This window comes from Acinonyx jubatus, chromosome D1 (genome assembly GCF_027475565.1).
Source record: "Acinonyx jubatus isolate Ajub_Pintada_27869175 chromosome D1, VMU_Ajub_asm_v1.0, whole genome shotgun sequence".
NCBI lineage: Eukaryota > Metazoa > Chordata > Mammalia > Carnivora > Felidae > Acinonyx > Acinonyx jubatus.
The window spans coordinates 107,822,730-107,843,434 of NC_069390.1; the positions used below are offsets into that span (position 1 = coordinate 107,822,730).

At 38.2% G+C, this 20,705-nt stretch overlaps 1 protein-coding gene across 2 annotated transcripts in view; it reads left to right on the forward strand.

Annotated features, from left to right (window-relative positions):
- The window catches only part of GUCY1A2 (guanylate cyclase 1 soluble subunit alpha 2), a 318,707-nt gene extending 307,685 nt beyond the window's left edge, over positions 1-11,022 (forward strand). For both annotated transcript variants that reach the window (XM_053204169.1, XM_053204170.1), the window contains exon 8: positions 10,517-11,022. In XM_053204169.1, the coding sequence (XP_053060144.1) occupies positions 10,517-10,724 (208 nt within the window). In that variant the 3' untranslated portion in view covers positions 10,725-11,022. The remainder of the gene's footprint in view (positions 1-10,516) is intronic.
- Positions 11,023-20,705: the final 9,683 nt, after the last annotated feature.

Below are 20,705 nucleotides of genomic sequence, written 5' to 3' on the forward strand. Positions count from 1 at the left end.
AAGAGAAATAAGGAATCAATCCCATTTACAATTGCACCAAAAACCATAAAATACCTAGGAGTAAATCTAACCAAGGAGGTGAAAAATGTATACACTGAAAACTATAGAAAGCTTTTGAAAGAAATTGAGGAAGACACCAAAAAATGGAAAAATATTCCATGCTGCTGGATAGGTAGAACAAATATTGTTACAATGTCAATACTACCAAAAGCACTCTACATATTCAATGCTATATCTATCAAAATAACAGAAGCATTTTTCACAGAGCTAGAACAAACTGTCCTAAGATTTGTATGGAACCAGAAAAGACCCTGAATAGCCAAAGCGATCTTGAAAAATAAAACCAAAGCAGGAGGCATCACAATCCTGGACTTCAAGCTGTATTATAAAGCTGTAATCATCAAGACAGTATGGTACTGGCACAAGAACAGACACTCAGATCTTTGGAACAGAATAGAGAACCCAGAAATGGACCCAGAAACCTAAGGCCAACTAATCTTTGACAAAGCAGGAAAGAATATCCAGTGGAATAAAGACAATCTCTTCGGCAAGTGGTGCTGGACAGCGACATGCAGGAGAATGAACCTGGACCACTTTCTTACACCATACACAAAAATAAACTCAAAATGGATGAGAGACCTCAATGGAAGACAGGAAGCCATCAAAATCATCAAGGAGAAAGCAGGCAAAAACCTCTTTGACCTTGGCCGCAGCAACTTCTTACTCAACATCTCTCCAGAGGCAAGGGAAACAAAAGCAAAAATGAACTACTGGGATCTCATCAATTGATGCTAAAAAGCTTCTGCACAGCAAAGGAAACGATCAGCAAAACTAAAAAACAACCAAAGGATTGGGAGAAGATATTTGCAAACGAAATATCAGATAAAGGGTTAGTATCCAAAAATCTACAAAGAACTTATCAAACTCAACACCCAAAAAACAACTAATCCAGTGAAGAAATGGGCAAAAGATATGAATAGACACTTCTCCAAAGAAGACACCCAGGTGGCCAACCAACACATGAAAACATGCTCAACATCACTCACCATCAGGGAAATACATCAAACCCACAATGAGATACCACCTCACACCTGTCAGAATGGCTAACATGAACAACTCAGGCAACACAAGATGTTGGTGAGGATGCGGAGAAGGAGGATCTCTTTTGCACTGCTGGTGGGAATGCAAACTGGTGCAGCCACTCTGGAAAACAGTATGGAGGTTCCTCAAAAAATTAAAAATAGAACTATCCTACGACCCAGCAATGGCACTATTAGGTATTTACCCAAGGGATACGGGTATGCTGTTTCAAAGGGGAACATGCATCCCAGTGTTTGTGGCAGCACTGTCAACAGTAGCCAAGTAGGGAAAGAGCTCAAATGTCCATTGATGAATGAATGGATAAAGAAGATGTGGTGTATCCACACACAATGGAGTAGTACTTGGCAATTAAAAAGAATGAAATCTTGCCATTTGCAACTATGGAACTAGAGGGTATTATGCTAAGCAAAATTAGTCAGAGAAAGACAAATATCACATGACTTCACTCATATGAGGACTTTAAGGCAGAGAACAGATGAACGCAAGGGAAGGGAAGTAAAAATAATATAAAAACATAGGAGACTCTTAAATATGGAGAACAAACAGAAGGTTATTGGAGGGGTTGTGGGAGGGGGGATGGGCTAAATGGGTAAGGGGCATTAAGGAATGTACTCCCGAAATCATTGTTGCACTATATGCTAACTAACTTGGATATAAATTAAAAACTTATAAAAATTAAAATAGAAAAAATAAACATTAAAAATAAAAATAAAAGATCAATGAAAACAAGAGTTTGTTTTTTGGGAAGGCCAAATTATCAAAAGTGATAAAGCTTTAGCTTGACTCCTCATGAAAAAAAAAGGGGGAGAGGAATGAAATAAATGCAAAATGAAGAGAAGAATCTACACCATGGACATACAAAGGATTATAAGAGACTACTATGAAAAATTACATGGTAACAAATTGGACAATTTCAAAGAAATGGCCAAATTCCTAGAAACATGCAGTCTTCCAAATGGAATGAGGAAGAAAGAGAAAATCTGAACAGAACCAATTAGTAGTAACAAAATTGAGTTGGTAATAGGAAAACTGCCACAAAAGTCCAGGACCAGATATATTCTCAGGTAAGTTCTTCTCAGGTAATTAAGAAGAATTACTACCAATTTTCCTGAAACTATTCCAAAAAGATAAGACAAAACTTCCAAATATGTTTTATGAAGCCAGCATTACTGTGATACCAAAACCAGAAAAGGATAACACAAAAAAGGAGTATTATAGGCCAATATCTCTGGTGAACATAGTTGTAAAAATCCTCAGCAAAATATCAGCAAACTGCATTCAATAATGCAATAAAAGGATCATGGACCATGATCAAGTAAGATTTATTTTGGGGTATGAGGATGATTTGGTGTCTGCAAATGAATTGATACATTATGGTAACAAATGAAGGATAAAAATCAGATGTTCATCTTAGTAGATGCAAAAAAAAAAAATCATGTGACAAAATCCAACATGCTTCCATGATAAAAACTCTCAAAGTGGGTTTTTAGACAGAAATACTTCAACCTAGTAAGAGTAAGGTGTGGCAAACCCAAGATAGTATATACTCAATAGGGAAAAACTGACAGCTTTTTATTTTTTTTCCTATGTTTATTTTTGAAGGAGAAAGAGACAACATGAGTGGGGGAGGGACAGAGAGCGAGGGAGACACAGAATCTGAAGCAGGCTCCAGGCTCAGAACTGTCAGCACAAGCTGTGGGATCATGACCTGAGCCAATGTCAGATGCTTACTGACTGAACCACCCAGGCGCCCCAAGAGCCTTTTCTTTAAGACCAGGAATAACACAAACATGTCCATTCTCATCACTTTTATCCAACATAGTACTGGAAGTTCTAGTCACAACAGTTACATAAGAAAAAGAAATAAAAGGCATCCAAATCAATAAGGAAGGAGTAAAACTGTCACTATTTGCAGATGGCATGATACAGAGAAAATATAGAAAACCCTCAAGTCGCTGCCACAACAGTGTTAGAAGTAATAAATTTAATAACATTGCAAGATACCAAACTGAGACATCAGTTGCATTTTTATACAGTAATAATGAAGTAACAGAAAGAGAACTTAAGGAAACAATGCCATTTATAGTGGCACCAAAAACAAATAAAATGCCTAGGAATAAATTGAACCAAGGAGTTGACACACCTGTACCCAACAACTCTAAAAGATTAATGAAAGCAATTGAAGAGGACACAAAAGACATATGATGCTCATAGGCTGGAACAATAAATATTGTTGAAATATCCATACTACCCAAAGCATTCTATATTTTTAATCAGTGCCTGTGGAAATACCAATAGCATTTTCCAAAGAACTGAACAAATAACTCAAAAATTTGTATGAAACCACAAAAGACCCTGAATAGCCAAAGCAATCTTGAGAAAGAACAAAGGTGGAGGGATCACAATCTGAGATTTCAAGATATACTCCAAAGCTACAATAATGAAAACTGGATGGCACTAGCACAAAAATAGACACATAGATTAAGGGAACAGAACAGAGTCTAGAAATAAACCCACAGTTATACTGTCAGTTAATCTATAACAAAGGAGACAAGAATGTATAATGGGGAAATCTCTTCAGTAAACAGCGTTGGAAAGACTGGATGCTACCTACAAAAGGAAACTGGACCACTTTCTTACAGCATACACAGAAACTCAAAATGGAATAGAGACCTAAATGTGGGACCTGAAATCATAAAACTCTTCGATGAAAACATAGGCAGTAATCTCTTTGGCATGAATATTAGCAACATTTTTTTCTAGATATGTCTCCTCAGGTAAAGGAAACAAAAGCAAAAATAAACTGTTAAGGCTACACCAATATAAAAAGCTTTCACACAGCGAAATAAACTACCAACAAAACAAAAAGGCATCCTATTGAATGGGAGAAGATATTTGCAAATGACATATCCAACAAGGCATTAATCTCCAAAATTTATAAAGACCTCTTATACAACTCAACACCAAAAAAGAAAAAAAAAACAAAAAACAAGCAAACAAACAAAAAAAAAAACAAGCAGTCTGATTAAAAATTGGGCAGGGGACCTGATCTGACATTTTCTTTTTTTTTAAAGAAAGATAGAGATACCAACAGACATGGAAGATGCTGAACATCACTGGTCATCAGGAAAATGCAAATCAAAACCACAATGAGTTATCACCTTATACCTTTGAGAATAGCTAGTTTCACAAAGAGAAGAAGTAACAAGAGTTGGTGAGGATGAGGAGATAAAGAACCATGTGCTCTGTTGATGGGAACATAAACTGGTGCAGTCACTGTGAAAATCAGTATAGAGTTTCCTCAAAAAATTAAAACTAGAAATGCTGTATGATCCAATAATTCCACTATTGGGTATTCACCCAAAGGAAAAAAAAAACACTAGCTCATAAAGATATCTTGACCACTATATTTTTGCAGCATTATTTACAGTAGTCAAGTTACAGAAGCACCCTAAGTAGCCATAGATGAAAGGATAAATATATGGTATATTTAAAAAATGGAATATTACTCAGCCATAAAAAAAGAATGAGGTCTTGCCATTTGTGACAACAATGAATGCACATAGGTTGCATTATGTTAAGTGAATTCAATCAGTCAGATAAAGACAAATACCATAGGACTTCACTTGTATGTGGAATCTAAAAAATGAACAAAGATAAAAAGCAAAAATAGACTCATAAGTACGGAAAGCCATCTGGTGGTTGCCATAGAGGAGGGGGTAGGCAAAAAGGGGTGCAGGTAAGTGGGAGGTACAGACTTTCAGTTATGGAATGAATTGGTCATGGGAGTAAAAGGTACCATATAGGGAATGTAGTCAGTGGCACTGGAATAGTGTTGTACAGTGACAGACTGCAGCTACACTTGAGCTGAGCGCAGCCTAAATTGTAGAGTTGTCCAATCACTGTGTTGTACACCTGAAACAAATGTTACACTGGTCAGCTATACTTCAAACAAACAAACAAACAAACAAAACCCCGTGCAGTGTATCCTGGGTGTCTCAGTGGGTTAAGTGATTCTTGGTTTCTATCCAGATCATGACTTCACAGTTCGTGAGATCGAGCCCCAGGTTGGGCTCTGTGCTGACAGTGTGGAGCCTGCTTGGGAATCTCTCTCTCTCTCTCTCTCTCTCTCTGCTCCTTTCCTGCTCATGCTCTGTCTCTTGCTGCCTCACAATAAGTTAAATAATTTTTTTAAAAAAGGTCGAGAAAAAGATACATTGAGAGATATTATCCTTAATTTTCCTAATACCAGAGACAGAATGATGATGATGAGAGAGACTGATCAACATCAAGGAGAAAATTCATATCCACTGGAGTAGCAAACAGAATGAAATCTGAGTTTCTAGCAGCAAGTTCTGAGGGGAAAGTAATTTCCAAACAAAAATTTAATGCCTAATGAGAACAATCAAACTGAGAGTTAACTAAAGACATTTCAGACATCCAAAGTCTTTAAAAGGTCATAATCCAGATAATCTTTCAGGCCCTCAGCTCTGAAAGATGCAGCATATATTACCCTATCTTGCCTCGGTCTTATATCTCCTTTTGGCCAGTGGTAGCATGGTAATTAGTAGACAAGTTAGTGACCACTCTGGTAAGCATTCTGAATGGTCACTATCTCAGAGCTTTCTGCATATTACATGGATCTTTTCAGTTATTGAAACAAAGGTTTTCTAATCTCACAAGATGACTTCAAACAAGTAGGTCTTAGGTGACTACCTACACTAGTGGGTCACTATTAGAGACTGCAACGACATGTATTAATTTCCTCAAGGTAGGTTCTGTCTGTGGGTGGTCCATGGTGTCCACTCGGCTAAATCAAAACAAAAACATAACCAACCACTTTATAGAAAGATATTTTCAGCAAAAATAAACATTCTTCTCAGTCCTCTCCTGTCCCACAATTAATATGATCAGAAGTAGAAATGCACTGGGTCAGCACCCATCTCGTGGAAGGCATTGAATAAAATAACTTTTGACTGGCTGACGGCTGAATTCACTGACCAAAGACTGCATGAAGCCTGGCTCAAGACTTGCACGACTGGTTATTTTTCCTCATAATACAGTCTAGAGAATTGCGGGAAATACATAGAGCAAGTGGACATCATTCACAATGAAATCATTGTATGTAATTGGAGAAAAGTATATAGAAGTGGATAGAAGAATGAAAGACCAGATTCTGACCTTATCCTATAGATGGCCAAGCTGTATTTTATATAAGCCAATTTGCAGAAGTTAATAAATCTTCTGATCTGCAGAAGTTAATAAATCCCAGAATAAGTTGCCTGAAATATCATTGTTACAATTCTGTTACCTATTAAAAAGCTCTGAGTCCCGTGTTAAAATGTAAATTACATTTAGGTCATTTGGACCTCAGTGCGAATAAGTTTCAGGTCCATTTATAGAACAGAATACAGGATAGAGCACAAAGCTTGGTGTGGTCAGAGATGTGCAAATAAGAACTGAGTGGGTCAGAGATGGCTTAGTTTTCCTAACAGTGAGGGAGCAGCTCCATGGACGCCCATGGTATCCAGCTCCCCTCACATGTTTGGGGGCCATCCAGTGATTCAAAGCAGCAGAGTATTGTCATCTTGAAAATCAATTTGTAGGAAAAACTTTGTTGAGAGACGATGAATACTAACAGGCAGGTGAAGTAGGATTTATGTGCCTTCCCAATACTTATTAAACATGTTGCCAAAACCCCCAGGTTATATATCAACCAGCTGGGGATTATGGCTGGGGATGAATTTAGATTTGTGTGGCATCGAAGCTTCCATATCAGTCCCAAGTTGCTGAAGAAATGGATTCTTAGGCAGAGCTTTAGAGCCAGTCCAGGGACTTGGACTTAATAAAGCATTTCAGAGGGGATCAGAGGTTCTGGAGTGATCAGTGTATAAATTCCTAATCCCTGTATACACATTTGAGCATTTATTCAGCACCACGACTCATCATCGCCAGGCATGCTGTGTGAAATGTTTCCCCTGACCTCCCGCACAGACCCACCAGGAACTCATTCAGATTGTACTACTGGAAGTCATCTCAATATTTCACTTCAGCATTCATTTATACAAACGCTGCTAAATCCTGGATATCATAGGAGCTTCTGTGAATTTGCTCTTCTGTGCTCTCATTCCTGTTATTGAAGTTTAAAACTGTACTGAGTTTATTAATACGAAAATATTTAGTTGGAGAAGAATAAAGCCCCATAAAAGCTACTGTCTTTGTGATTTTTAGCACATCAAATATGAGACGTATTTAAAAGGTCAAGAGATCAATTCATTGTGAAGTTTCCTACCAAAGTGCAGTGAATTATTTAAAAGCACTGCCTCTAAGGCCGCTAGTGACCCACTTTCAGTCATTTACAAGTACTTTTATAGATGTAAACTCAATGTTATTTTTCAGTGTCAGAACATCTCAATTACAGCAAAATATGAAGAGCTTGGTGACTCAAATAGAGCATTAAAAAAAAGAGGACTTAACATAAATAGAAGAATATAGCTCATGTGGAGTCCTATCTACTGCATGGGCCTTTAAGGAGACTTGTTTGAAAGGCTGGTGTTGTGGCTCAATTTTATAATTGGTAGAGGTGAACTTTATTGCTCTGGCTCTTGACTTTTGTACTAAGATGCACAGTCATCTCTCTAGTAACCATGCAGAATTTCCTTCTTTGGATTTTATTTTATGTGTTACTCAAGACCGTCTTGTATTGCTGCTACTTTGTTCCTGTGAGTATTTCTTGCCTTTTAAATTCTATGTTAAGTCATTCTGGGCATCCCTACTTCTTCTCGTCCATTCAGAAGACCATTACAGCATGTCGCCAGCACTCAACATGTTTGTTGATTGATACCCAAATATTTTCACATCGATGACCATTCTGTTTGAGCTAAGCAAAATTATTGTGGAATTCAGTGCTAAACTTAACTACTGTTGAGGGAATCTTACATTTTATTTCAGAAGTGACTGGTTATATATTGTATGTACAGAAAATTGACATCTGTAAAAACAAAAAGAAAGCAAACTACCAACAATTTCATTGTGATTGTCATTAATGCCTTACCTATATCTGTTTCATTGTTATCACGGAAAGCTATCTTAGTGTAGTCTTTTTTTGTTTGTTTGTTTTTTGAGAGAGACAGAGAGTGAGCATGAGTTGGGGAGGGGCAGAGAGAGAGAGAATCCTAAGCAGGAATCCAGCACAGAGCCCTATGCAGGGCTTGTACCCACAAACTGTGAGATCATGACCTGAGCTGAAATCAAGAGTCGGGCTTAACCGACTGAGCCCTCCAGGCATCCTATCTTAGTGTAGACTTATTATTTATTGTAGGGTTGAGCTTAATTAGGAGTTAACAAATCTGGATTCTAGTTCCAAGGCCACTGCTGTCTTACTGCTTAAGACATTAAATTAGAGTGATTGAGCAAATCAGCCTAACTTAATCCAGGCTTGCTTTTACCATAAATTTGTCAGAGAAGAGCATGTAGTTGTCAGAGAAGAGATTCTGCATAGGGTTATGTGGATGAGGATGAAAAAGGGAAAGAATTCTGAAATGTTAGAGCCTCATTTCCTTATATTCCAAGTTAGTATGGTCATTGTATAATATTTTTAAAGAAATGGTGAGTTAAAACTTAAAAATCCTTGGGGTACCTGGGTACCTTGGTCAGTTGAGCGTCCGAGTTTGGCTCAGGTCATGATCTCATGGTTTATGAGTTCTAGCCCTGTGTCGGGATCTGTGCTGACAGCTCAGAGTCTGGAGTCTGCTTCAGATTCTGTGTCTCCGTCTCTCTCGCTTTCCCCCCTACCCCCATCTCTGTCTCTCTCTCAGAAATAAACATTAAAAAGACAACTAAAGCTTAAAAATCCTTTACAAAGCAAAATGGTACCACTCCTGTTAGTAAAAGTAAATATAGACTGCTCCTCCTACTATAAGAATTCTTAGTGCTATCATCTGTTGTTTTCATATATTTTATCCATTAAACATCAAGGAATGTTTTTTTCCCTCTCAGTGTGGAGATGATTATCAGTGCTTGTGCAATGCTCTTTCATTCCCACACGGCCTTTGTTTTCCATGAACTTACTGCCCTTTTTGACCCTGCCTTCTACCACAGCTGGTTCTTGTACCTGACCAGTCTCTTACACTGCATACCTGGTATCTGCTGTCACCATTCACCTGGCTCAGGAAAATGAGCTGTTTTTAGGAAAGGGGTGATGCTGGGTTTGGCTCCACTGTGCCTTCCAAATAAAGTCTACATGTTTAGGATTTCAAAGTGTTGTCTTACCCTACTGCTGATGCAGACCCTTCACTGTGTTTCCTCGTTATGTAAACATGGTTGGAAATGCATTGATACTGATCACACATTTCCCTATTACTGTGGGCTTTGGTTTTCAGTATTTATTTTCTGCTTCTTTTATTCCATGTTTCCATCTCTGTTGACAAAACTTGGTATTCTACTCACGAGTATATTCACAAGAGTGCCCAGGAGATTTTTCTCAGGCAATAAGAAGCAACCTAGGAGGGCTGTTGAGTTAAATTGAACGGTGGGGCCACACCTTTAGGTCTGGGTATTGAACTTAATGTTTCATGGACCTGGACAAGAGTAAGTCTCTGGTGTTTGTGTACTAGAAAAGAGTAAGTGTGACTGGAAGGGAAGGGTCACACTGACCAGTAAATGCTGGAGTTCACAAAACATTGCTAGAGATCAGTGACCAACTATTGAAGACACTTGAAGTCATGAATGTTCTACAATGCTAAATAACTGATATGTTTGACACACAGGACACACATTTAAAGCCTATCAAGAATCTGCAAAACATAAGAGGAGTGCTCCAGAATTTAAGCAGGTTTTAAAACCAGAAAGGGTAAATACTACATATTCAAATAAAGAGTTGTGTTATACATGGGGTGCCTGGGTGGCTCACTCAGTTGAGCATCTGACTCTGGATTTTGGCACAGGTCATGATCTCACAGTCGTGTGATTGAGCCCTCAAGTTGGGCTCATGCTGAGCCTGGAGCCTGCTTGGGTTTCTCGGTCTCCCTGTCTGTCTTTGCCCCTTCCCTGCTTGTGTGCATGCACACATGCTCTCAAAATGAATAAGTAAACATTAAAAAAAGAATTTGCATTGTACAGTTTTCTTTTGCCTTTTGTTTAGGAAAAAAATCAAATTTGAAAAATATTTTCAAGTAGGACCAGAAATAGCATTTTTAAAAAAAAAATTATAACATGAAGGCATCTTTCCTGACAAACAACATTTCCTGGCATTTGGAGCCCTAGGAAGGCCACGTGTTTCACAAAGAAATAGAGGTGTCAACATGAGCTTGGTCGTTGATAGGCTTCCTGAGCCTTTAAATTTTTTGTCTGTTTATTCTCCCTTATCCTGCCGATTTGACCTATTTGACTCACATCATCTGTATTTTCTTCTTAGATTATTAAAACGGGAAGAAAGCTTCACATTCATTCCTCGGTCCCGTGAAGAGCTTCCAGATAACTTTCCAAAGGAAATCCCTGGGATCTGCTATTTCCTGGAGGTAAGGACTGGTCCTAAGCAGCCAAAGCCTTCTCTTTCTTCATCAAGAATCAAGAAAGTTTCCTACAACATTGGCACCATGTTCCTCCGGGAGACAAGCCTCTGAGACCTTCAGCAGATCAAAGACTTCTCCACAAAGCACAAGCCCACAACATGGGTCATGAAGGGGGAGTGCAAAGAGATTGTTTCTCTTCCACTGATTTGCTGAGAACAAGCAGCAGAATTTCTGTGTTATGTTAGGCAATAATCCTAGAAAAAGGTGGGTGATGACTGTCAGTAAAAAAGAAACCGAAGGGGGCGGGGCAGAAATAAGAGGTGTCCATCCATAGGAGTGCTTTTAGTCATATATATATTTTAATCACAACTAACCAATAAATAGATTCTGTGTTTTCTTGTTTGTCGCACATACAGGTATCTTTCCCTATATATTTCTATCACTTTTGAGAGCCAGTTTTGATGATCAATTCCTACATTTAGTGAGTTGGTATGTGAGGAATATTTTATAATTTTGTTTCCCCGAACAGACATTTCATACGTACATCATAGCTCTGTGGTTGCCTTCCTGGCAGGAAGAACTATAACTCCACAAAATATTTTAGGGATATTACCTATTTTTATACATCTCTCTTCTGAATAATTCCATTTCACACACAACACTATTCAATTGTCAGAATCTGCTACTGTGTAGTTGGTATATTATGTAACTAACCTATTAATCAAATGTAGTTTGACATATTTAGACAGATTAGTGCTTGGACTGAGAATACACATAACAGGATTTCAGATGCTGAGAAAGCACCGTAAGTCTGCTTAGTAAACGTATCTTTTAAATTTAATTAATGTAGCATGGAATCCAGAGGAAATCAAATTTCCTAATAACAGATTGCGCTGTAACTAGGATCACAGAAAAGTCTTCTTGCTATCTTCTACCGAATGCCGGTTACAACAAAATGCTTTGCTGCATTGGACCCTTTTCAATTTAGCGCTTCTAAATCTAGGTAGCTTGTGCTCTATGTTCGAGGGCATTGTCATAAGCAGCTTGCTGCTACGGAACTTGTTAGTACTTCCCCCCAACCCCACCTCGCCCAACCACTGATGCCTCCTAAGTCTACCTGCCATTCTTGGGAGCAAATTCCTCAACGCTGGCATTAGTGACAAAGCAGTAGTAGGGACATTTTGCCAAGAATGCTGTTTCCTCTTGCCAAATAAGCCGGGGGGTGGGGGGTGGGGGAGGAACCCTGTATTTTATGGCTTTGAGATTTCAAAAAAACAAAAGAGTTTTTCTTCTGCAGTTTCATTGATGTGAATGCATTGTCATCGTGACAGATAGGCTTCTTTTGCACATGGTGCTAACATGGAGAGCTGTTCCCACGAATCAATACTGCATGAAAATATTATCGCAGACTCGCCCTGCAATTAGGAGCACAGCCTGTCCAGAGTTTTTCTCTTTTGGATCAAATATAAAACCCAAGTTTCTATTGAGGGTGATGAGCTGGAAACATTGGTTTCCTTGAAACCTTGAAGGGGCTCTTTCTTTTCCTTCAGATGGTATCCTCATAGACCGCTTATGTCTACTGAATGTAATCCATTTCTTGTTCTAGTCAGGCATTTCGGCTGCATTACGATTTGTTTACAACAAAACGCAGCTAAGGAGCATATTAACTAGTGTCCAGTGTAACCGTGGGGCTTATGAGTATTTTTAAGTTCTCTAAGTGTGTAGCTAGAAAACATTTATAGATATGCCAAGTATTTGTTAAAATGGTGATCACTTTTGTAACCGCACCCCAAGACTTATGAGGACCCTAGGGCAACACTTAGTGTGGAGACAGGATCTAGACCCTGAGCTCTCTGATAGCTCCCTGTCCCTCTCCTCCCCGGGTCTAGTAGGCCTCTGTTTTGAACAACATGGAGGCCAGAAAGCTTGGACATTTAAGGGGAGGCATATAGACTGAGAACAGGGTGCTGTCATGGAATCTCTTCAGGGGACTGGGAGATTAAACTACTTCCTTAACTGGGAATAAGGAGAGGTTTGCCATCAGGTGGACAGCACAGGCTGGGAGCACCAGAGCCCTCATACTAAAAGCAGTCAGCCCTTGCAGTGTGCTCTGTACAGCACAGGAACATGGAGAGAGCACCAAGCTCGCTCAAGTCACGGAAGCTTATGCTGCACAGGAATTTACTTAGGGTTTATTATGATCATAAGTAAATCAATAAACATTTGGGTGGTAAACAATGTGTTTTGTAACCATAAAGCCGAAAGGGACTTCCAGTAATCATCCAATTTATTTCTCTGTTTTTTGTGAAGATTTGTCTGAGCAACTATTCTAGATAGATGATCATTCTCTCTATATTTAAGAATATCTATGGCAAGCATATTTTAAAAGCATCATTAAAAATCCACTTCATTATCCAGTAATTGGTAATAGGGCCCAAGACATGAATTGTATATATATTCAGTTGGTCAAAATAAGAAACTCTTTTAGTTTCTATGGTTCTACTTAGAGAAGAGTAGCCATATCATTGTCACAAATATCACAACGAAAAAGATACCAGAGATCTATTATATATCACAGACAGGATGTAAACTACATTTTTCAAACAATATAATCTAAACGTATCTTTGAAGCTAGAGTCTGAGACAATAGTCTCATCTGTTTCCATTTTGCCAACCTGCAAGCATTGACTATTAGTTATGCTGTTGCTATGTGTTTGCAAGTTAACTGCATAAAATGGCCTTCGTTCTAGCTGCTGTCATAGAATTTAGAAACTGTGAAAAACTCTTACATTTTTATTTCTCCGATATAACACAGTCCACATATTCTCCATTTTGGAATTAAAACTATAACAATGAATCATAGCGAGGATTTCACTTGACTAATATCTATACATTATCCTTACCTAAAAACTGTTGCAGACATGATGCATTTTAGTGTGGCAGATTAAAAGAGAATGTAAATGGGGTGTCTCATTAGACATGTGGTATTAAATTAGGGAAACAGTATTAATCCACTCTCAAAAGGATACATTAAAATATAATTTGGCACATAGAGCTCCTTCAGTTTAGTGTTCTTTTAGGAACCTGTTCTGAAGAAGTCACCTTATGACTAGGCATCAGCAGCAAAGATTCACAATGGCACCAGTATTATTTTGATAGAACATCATTGTTTGCAAATAAATCAGTTATTCAACAAAGTCATATACCTTCATATGTACCCCTAAACGCAGTGCACCGTATGTGCTTTGGGAATCTGGATAAATAGGTAACATTAGCCATAATCACAAAGATTAATACTCAATGCCCACACAAGACAGTTGGCTGTCTCAGCTACGTAGTGTGACGCCAAGAAGGAAAGAAGATATAGCTCCTATGTAACAGGTGACCAAACTGTCTAAAACCTGCCTTGATATCCATGTCTTCTACTTTATTTTGGAATTCTCTTTTAACATCTGACTGTGTGGAGTCCAATGAGCTATGACCTCTTAGGACTCTGAGATGGGCACTGATGCCTGAGACTTTGAGTCCATGGATTCAGCACTTCAAATGTGAACTCTCATGGTCTCACACTTGGTCTTCTTGTCCAATGACAATAGTATCAGGGACATAGTCTTTTATTGTTAAAGTGCAAAAATGTGCCTCTCCAGGAAACAGTAAAACGAGACAACAGCTTCTACAGAGTCTTACTCCCAAGTGCAGCAGGGTTTTTAATTTTGCAAAATGTTCCAAAGATTTCAAGCAATAAAGCAAAATTAAATTGATGCATGCAAAGAAAAGGCAAAGCCTCAGAGCCTGGAAAACCACCAAGCTCTGTTTTTTGTTTTTGTTTTTTTGTTTTTTTTGTTTTTTTTTTGTACAAAAATACTGCTACCAATTGAGATCCTGTATTTGAGTTTGGGAGATATCAAAAAGGAACTCAAGATTACAACTGTCATGACATATATTTCCTGAAAGCACCTTGGGATCGTGACTTGCTGAGGGCAGGTATAACGGATCATCAGGGCCTATTTACACAGGTAGGTTTCGGTCTTATCATGCGTTTGGAGCATGACCCTGTCTTACTCCATGCTGTCACTGGAAACAAGCTGGCTCCCTCAACCATGGCCCCAACAACCCCATCCTCCTTGTGCCTCTGAACCTAATATGGCCACAGCAAAAGTTGCTGATGTCTGTCTCAGGCAGACAGAAAGACTCACTCCAGGCCCAAGTAACAATGCACTTCTGAAGTGAACTAAGCACTTCAAGTTGTGCTGGGGCATGCCAACATCTGCAGCTTTTCCCTGTGCTTTGTCTTCAAAATAACAATCTGACTCCAAGCACTTGGTGTAACTTCATAGAAAATTCCTTCAAAATGAATGATATATATGACTCTGCATAGGCTTTGGGCAACACCAGATGCCTTTCAGCCAACAATACCTAGAAACTCGAGTCCAAGGACCAAGTCCCATACTGCAGCCTAGGTATTTCTATTATTAAGTTATATATCTTCAACTACAAAATCTATGTTATATCAGAGGCTTCTATAAGGGTATTTTATGAGATAGAGCTGGAAAAACACAGTATAGGAGAGACTGAGTAATCAGAGGCTAACATATTCCAATCTGAATGATTCCGTATGGGTAGCTCTTGATAGGAATATACTTCATCCACAAGCAGTTGATTTCATATATACATAAGTTGTGTTAACATGACTGAACTTGATTGTTAGATGGATAAATTGGCCCCAGCACTGGACTCAGTAGGAGGATCCTTGAGGTGGTGAATGAAGAACAGACTCTGATATTACAAACAGAGTAACATAAATCTTGTCAGAATATACTGAGATAGTGTGCAAAATTCCTTCCTCACACTTGATTCAAACAAATGAAACCTAAGTATTCTTGTCCTGCTGCTTTTCTGTTGCCTTCCTTTCTTTCTTTCCTTCTCCCTTTCATAAAGAAAGGTCAGTGCTACAGTCAATCTCACCTTATAAAATAGTTACAGTTTTATAATGTAATGAATGCTCTTTGTGTGTTTGTGGGTGTACGTGTGTGTGCGTGTGTGTGCTGAATGCAGAGATTAACATGATTAAAAGGAGTGCCATTTTGAAGGACCTACAATGTCAAAAATTAAAGTTTGCATTTTTATTTCCAATATGTTGTGACCAGAGCACAGCACCAGTCAAGTGCTCCACTGCCATCCCATCCTTATTAAGAAATGATCCTGTTCAATGGTTCAACTCATCAGCTTGGTAGTCTCTGAGTGCCTACCTAAGAATGACCTAGGAAGCTTTCAGAAATACAAATTACTGAGCTTTACCTGTGTGGCCTAGGAATCTGTACTGAGAAAAAAATCACTCTCGGTAATGTGAATATATAGCCAGATTTGGGAATCATTGAAGAGTATTCAAATCATCCCAATTACTAGGAATAAATACAAGTTGACTAAGGGAGTGGATATTATTTCATGTGTAGTTATTTTGAAGAGCTAAGTATTCTGGGCTTTGTGGCATTATTTCCTTCACAAGTCTTAATTTTAGTTTTAGTCTCAAATTTACAGTCTGCTTTTTGAGCATGATATTTCAAACCTATTAGAGAAAGGCGTCAACACTAATAAGCATGAGGAATGAATATTGCTCACTATAGGGCTATTAGGCACACTAGATATGGTACCATTTTCTTAGTTACCACCAGAGCTGTGCAGGATATCACAGTATTTGCTGATCCTCACCACCAAGATATTAACTATCAACTTTTGAACACAGAAGCAAATGTCGAAGTGACAGCCTGATTTCTGAATGCTTTGATTTTTATGTTATAAGAAATCACCAACTCAATACTTAGTCTCACTCTGTACTTTTCCCATTGAATTGTACATTCATCTAAAGATGATTTCCTAGCAATACTTTATAACAAACTTGCAAGCAATAATTTAAGCCATGGTATGATGCCATATGAAACCTGCACTTTTGTGCACGTCATAGAACCTTTAGGGAAATAGAGACACGTTTTATACAAGCAATAATATAGCTGGCATGGACTCTCAAAAGATATCCGTGATTCTACTACAGCCAAATGAGCAGCAGCAAGTGATAAGTTGGATGAAAATTAGCTGAGCAAATAATATGGTTCATCTGTCTCAGAAGTTATTCATTTGCACACATGCTATAAAGTAATAGACTCCCATCACATTATTTCTGTGGTATAACTTTTAAATACCTATTGTAATATGATTTCTATTCCTCTCAAGAGATATGTGTATGTAATGTTGCCCAGACTTTCAGATCTTTGTGGAATATAGTAGTAAGGAACAGTTAAGGATGGATAAATGAGTAAAGGTGGAACAGAGGTTGGATGAGTTGGTTGAGAATGTAGGCTTTGCAGAAATGTAGATAGATGTTAGGACATGTAAATTCAGCTCTTGGATCGATAAGGTCTCAGAAGATGAAAGACAAAAAGAGCTCACAACTACTGTTTTCTATGGTGGCAAATGCTTAGAGAGTACAATAGTATTTTGTCTCCAGAATATGATTGGTTGGATGTCACCTGTAGCATAACTTAAGAAACATCTGAAAGTGATTCTGTAGCCATGTTGAAAATAACCTGCCCTTCTCAACTATTTTGATGATAGCAGTGAAGCTTGCAAATTTCAAACTGAGGAACTTAAATGTTTAGTCTCAAAATGTAATTTTAATCAAATATGGCATAATCAATAATAATCGGTCCTTTAATACTTAAATTACCCCTCCACCATCTAGCATAACATACTAGGATTATAGCTAAAAGCAACCAGTAAATTTGTGTGACACTAAGGAACTTCTAAACATCAGATTATCATTTAGCAAAGTCACATAAGCTTAGGATTCATTCAGAGGCCTCTCAATAAGATTACAGCTCCCATCACTGCCTCGGCCGGTAAGCTCTCTTTTAACCATGAATCTGAATACAGTTGGGATGGTGCATGAGTTTGCTGCTAGATTACCTTCCTGTTACCACTGCGAAAGTTAAGGCAGCATCCTTGTCACAATTTAGAGAAGCCCCCTGCTGAAAATCCAACAGGATTGTTGACTCCCTGAGAAAGCTTTTGACAATTTTCTTTTGCTATGTCATTGGATGCTTAATTCTTAGTAAATGTGCTTTTGATTGTTAAGAATGAAAAACACTTAATTTGAACGTGTTAAACTATAGTGAACTTATCCTCTCAGCAAATTCATCTAGTTGGTGAGCAGATCATTCTTAATATTAGACATCAGTACTGTTATTATGGAAAGCAGAAAACTAAATAGCAAGCCCGAGTCGTACCTTGTTTCTGATTCTTTTGATACATATTTTAAAAATAAAGGAGTCAGTTCATGTTCAGCCTTCTTCTGTGGCCTTTTCACTATTTGGAGATAAAGAAGAGATTCTTCTAAATATGTTTTTATGGTGGCCTATTAATACAGTCATGTATTAACTGGGGTAAAATCAGAAATGTGCAAAATTGCTTCTTCACCCTACCTCCGTTTTTCAAGACACTCCTGCCATTTTGCTGCCTGGCAGTTGTAAGTCAGACTCAGACAGACGGACACGGGATGTGTGGAAAGGGTGGGGATGGGAGGAGCGTGAGAACAGATTAAGCAAAAAGATTTACTTGTTTTTTTCAGGAAGGTATAGATACCCTTAGAGGAGAGGAAGTTTCCATAATAGACACATGTGGTTTCATGAAGCCAAATGACTTATCTGACTGCTGGTCATTCTTATTTTGAAAAGAGAAAAGGGAAAAAATTCTTCACAAGCCATAGTCTGTTTTCTTAGGAGGTAGTGTCAGCCGCTCAGTAGTGGCACCATCAGTAATGCTGGGATTAGAACCTCACAGAGATAAATATAGAACCCCTCTGAAGGTGGCAGATGGAACCAGCCGTGGTTTCTGTGATAAAGGTAAATGAAAGTGTCAGAACATCTGGGCTAAAGGAACAAAGGAGGCCAGATACCAGCTCTGCCACCTGTCACACAACAGCCTGCTAAAATTAGTGCAAAAGAACCGACTACCAGAGTGCAAGTGATACTAAAACCTGTTTTCCCCCTTTATAACACGCCTGGCTGAGGTAACATTCAGGGAGAAGAATACAGTCTGATTTTATACATCCTTTTTCTGGGTGTTCTGGCATGATAGCAATGATAGCTTTCCCTTGCTGGGAACTTTGATCACTAAGAATGAAAACTATATTGGGTTCTACAATCAGGAAAATCATTTTTGGAGCTCTGCTCTCCTCCATATTCTTCTTCACCCTGTTCTCCAGGTGGGCTTTGGCTGCCGGCATAACTAGTGCCCAACTGTAGATAGAAGCCTTTCTGACCCCAAGCCCACCCAGCTCCTGCAGGGACACTCCAGAATTAGAGCCAGCCAGAGTCACCCCAGCATCGGACCGTGTGCTGTGGCAGAGAGCAAGAGGCACCCTCAGGCTTCCGAAATTAGAGGCGGTCAGGTAGTCCTTTATCTTCACATCTATGGAACTGGTAATTCGAGCAGAGATTCTTTAGAACAGGAAAATTTTTAAGGAAGGAAACAAATCTGGATAATTGTTAGTCAAAATTATCAGCTAGAAAAAGAATTTTGGACAAAGATTTGCTGTCTTAAAAGACTCAACTTACTTCCATCCCAAAGTTGGAATGCTAGACACTTTTCAAAGTTTTCTAAATGTATCAAGTTCTTCAGCACTAAGAAAGAAAATGTTGTTGATGCATTTCTTAAGGTTTAACCCCCCAGGGATAACACATAATTATAAGATGCATTTAAATACTTGCTTTCTCCATGTTTCCATTTGTGGCAGAAAATATATAGAGGATGTCACAAAAAAGGTAAATTTACAAATTGCGGCATTAAGCCACGGTTTGCAAATTGGGCAACAACATTCTTTACTTAAAATAATAAACTCATTTTTAATAATATAAGCATTGAGAATAATAGCCAAATAATATTGTGTTAAGACTTGTTCACATTAGGATTATTCATCTTATGATTCTCAAACCAAAATCTAAATCAAAGCTACTGTATATGCAGATCATTTGAACAAATATAAATATCCTACATCACCTCTGACAAACAACAGTCTATATATTTCTGTACCCAATGAGATATCAAATCCTGAACTATTCTATATTTGTTATCTCCCTAGAAGCATTCCTCTATGCTCAATATCACTAACTTTCAAGGCCAGCAAGAGAAGACAGTTTTCTTCTGAGGGTGGGGTAGTCTGGATCAGTACATTTCTGTATAAGCACTTAAAACATTTCCTCCCTCTTTCTTTCTTTCTTTCTTTCTTTCTTTCTTTCTTTCTTTCTTTCCTTCCTTCCTTCCTTCCTTCCTTCCTTCCTTCCTTCCTTCCTTCCTTCTTTCCTTTTCTTTTCTCTTCTCTTCTCTTCTCTTCTCTTCTCTTCTCTTCTCTTCTTTTCTTTTCTTTTCTTTTCTTTATTTCTTTCTCCCCTTTTTGCTTTTTCATTCAAATCTCCATGAAGTGAAGCATAATATTGGAAATATCAGGGTGACCAGAAAGCTTATCAACAACCTGAAACCCCCCCTTCCAAATTTTATTGGTATAAGTTACCATGTTGAAATTAAAACCCAACCTTGGCCTGGAGTCTCAGATGAATTATTTTTATAGTATTTGACTAGAAGGAACTATCCAGAAGAAATTAACTCTTATGGTAGATGTCATTCTAGCCAGGAAGGTCTCTAGATGACTGTGTAACTATCTACATTTATTCAGGGGGGTGTTTTTAAAACTTCTTTAGTCTTTGCGGTTGTTGTGTGAAGATGATTATTCCTGGATGACAGCCAAAACTGTTATTGCTATATTCTTCATCTGTTTCAAATGTGTCACCAGGCACTTGTAAAATCCATTCCTTGTTTTGTTATATGACTCCGTGACCTGGGATAATGGGCACTCATTGCTTTTTTTTTTTTTTTTTGACCCTCAAAAATCTTTTTTTTTCTATCTAAAAGAATTCTCCTAGCAAAAATGTAAATAAACACCTGAGTATGGAGGTGTCCCATTTTATGAGTGTATATGAAATACTTTGGATTCAGCTAGACTGCAAGAAAGGGAAAGGATAGAAACTGGGAAGATGAAAAGAG